The sequence below is a fragment of the Herpailurus yagouaroundi genome, unplaced genomic scaffold (assembly GCF_014898765.1).
Source record: "Herpailurus yagouaroundi ecotype Mexico unplaced genomic scaffold, PumYag 146921, whole genome shotgun sequence".
Lineage (NCBI taxonomy): Eukaryota > Metazoa > Chordata > Mammalia > Carnivora > Felidae > Herpailurus > Herpailurus yagouaroundi.
The window spans coordinates 11216-13360 of NW_024422522.1; the positions used below are offsets into that span (position 1 = coordinate 11216).

Genomic DNA, 2145 nt, shown 5'->3' on the forward strand with positions numbered 1-2145 from the left:
CGTTCATGTGTTAATCTGGATGAATTAGGTACATCTTCATATAATCTCCTTTACTATTAATTTTCACAAGAGAAATTTTGAGAACCAGTGTAAAGAGCCTTCTCTGCCAAATAATTGGTCACAGACACTTTTACGAAGCAAAGTAAACATCAGGTGTTTTCCTCCAGAAATATATAGACATGCCACTCATCTTTAGACTGTTCCAAGGCATTCTCAGGTCTATAAAAGCCAATTGATAGATTCTATTAACTCTGAATAAATTATACCTAAGTCAGAATTACTACATGAAAAAATATACCTACATTGCTATTATACTATGATAGATTTGGATCCATAATTATGGAAACTTACAAGCAAGTATTCACAGTTTATTTTCAAGATTAAGGAGCATAAACAGTATTTACAATAAGACAAAAAGTTTATCAAGATGTCTACAAAATTGGTTAGGAAAAATACATAGAAAGCATAATACAATGAAGGATCCATATATTTAAAATTTCCCCAAGGTCAGTCCAGTGATTCCTCAGGCCTCAGAACCATTGCTCTATATCATTCATTGAAGAATAGATTATTTCACATTTTTTATTTTGTTATTTATGTATTTATTTATTTATTTATTTATTTATTTAAGAGAGAGCTAGAACAAGAGTAGTGGAGGGACAGGGGAAAGAGGGAGAGAGAGAATCTTAAGCAGGTTCCACACCCAGCACAGAGCTAGATGCAGGTCTCAGCCTCACAACCATGAGATCACGACCTGGCCCAAATTCAAGAGTCAGACATTTAACGGACTGAGCCACCCAGACACCTCTCATATTCTTTTTAAGTATAAACCTAAACACTCCAGTTTGAACCTTACTATGCCTCTGTAGACCATATGATCAAAGAAGATGGATTTCCAGTGTTCCTATCAGACTGAATTAATTCTAATACTTACCCTAAAATAAGTAAAGACATTGAAATATTTTATGTAATTATTGGAATAACACCAAATTATATTCTGATATTTTTTGCTAAGGAAAATGGTGTTTAATTTCAACATTACAGTTTCTATGAAAACAATTTGTCCTGAAGCTATTAATTTTGAGGAGAAATTTGCTAATGCCTTTGAGAGTTTATGAAGCTACATTATGACTGTAGAGTAGTAGGTTTGTCCTGTGAAGGGACCACTATGTTATTATAGACACTCAGTAATTACAATGAAGAGATGCTACACTGCAGTTTTATGAAAGAGATTTCCCTGAATGATTTGCTGCATAGCATGAACCACATCCTTGTTCCGTAGACTATAAATCAATGGGTTCAACATTGGGCTCAAGAAAGTATAAAAGACTGCAATTATTTTGGACTCCTCCACAGACTTCTCAGATGGGGTCCTTAAGTACATGCAGAAGAGGGTTCCATAAAATAGGGTGACTGTTGTCAAGTGGGAACCACAAGTAGAAAAGGCCTTGTGCCTGCCTTCAGCAGAACGGATCCTCAAGATGGCTGCAATAATGAGAAGGTAGGAAAGGACAATGATGAAGAGAGAGCTTGACAGAGTCAAGCCAGCGACTACCAACATCGCCATCTTTTTGACATAAGTGTCAGAGCAGGCCAACATTAACAGAGGAGGATCTGCACAGTAGAAATGATTGATTTCAAGGGAGCCACAGAAGGACAAGTGAAAAGTCAGCAGTGTCTGGGAGAGTCCATTAAGGAAACCACAAGTATAAGACACCATGACTAGAGAGATACAAACATTCTTAGACATTCTGCTAGTGTAATGTAGAGGGCTACAAATGGCTACATAGCGATCCAATGCCATCGAAGCAAGGATATAAAACTCAGTGATCACCAGGGCAATGAAGAGAAGACACTGTGTGAAGCATCCAGCATAGGAGATGGTCTTCTGGTCGGAGACGAAGTTGTGCAGCATATTTGGAGTGATATTGGAGGAATAGCAAATGTCCACGAAGGAGAGGTGGCTAAGGAAGAAGTACATGGGTGTTTGGAGGTGAGAATTGGTCCTGATCAGCATAATCATGCAGAGATTGCCTGCCAGCGTGATCATGTAGATCACCAGAAACACCCCAAACAGGATCTTCTCCAGGACAGGGTCGTCTGTGAGTCCCAAGAGAATGAATTCTGTCACTGTAGTGTGGTTTG

At 38.1% G+C, this 2145-nt stretch overlaps 1 protein-coding gene across 1 annotated transcript; it reads right to left on the bottom strand.

Moving 5' to 3' along the window:
• Positions 1-1207: 1207 nt before the first annotated feature.
• Positions 1208-2140, bottom strand: LOC121026614 (olfactory receptor 5M10; the record flags this gene model as incomplete). Its single annotated transcript, XM_040469412.1, has 1 exon — positions 1208-2140. A coding segment is annotated over one exon (933 nt), but the record flags the coding sequence as incomplete, so codon positions are not given.
• Between the last annotated feature and the right edge of the window lie 5 nt (positions 2141-2145).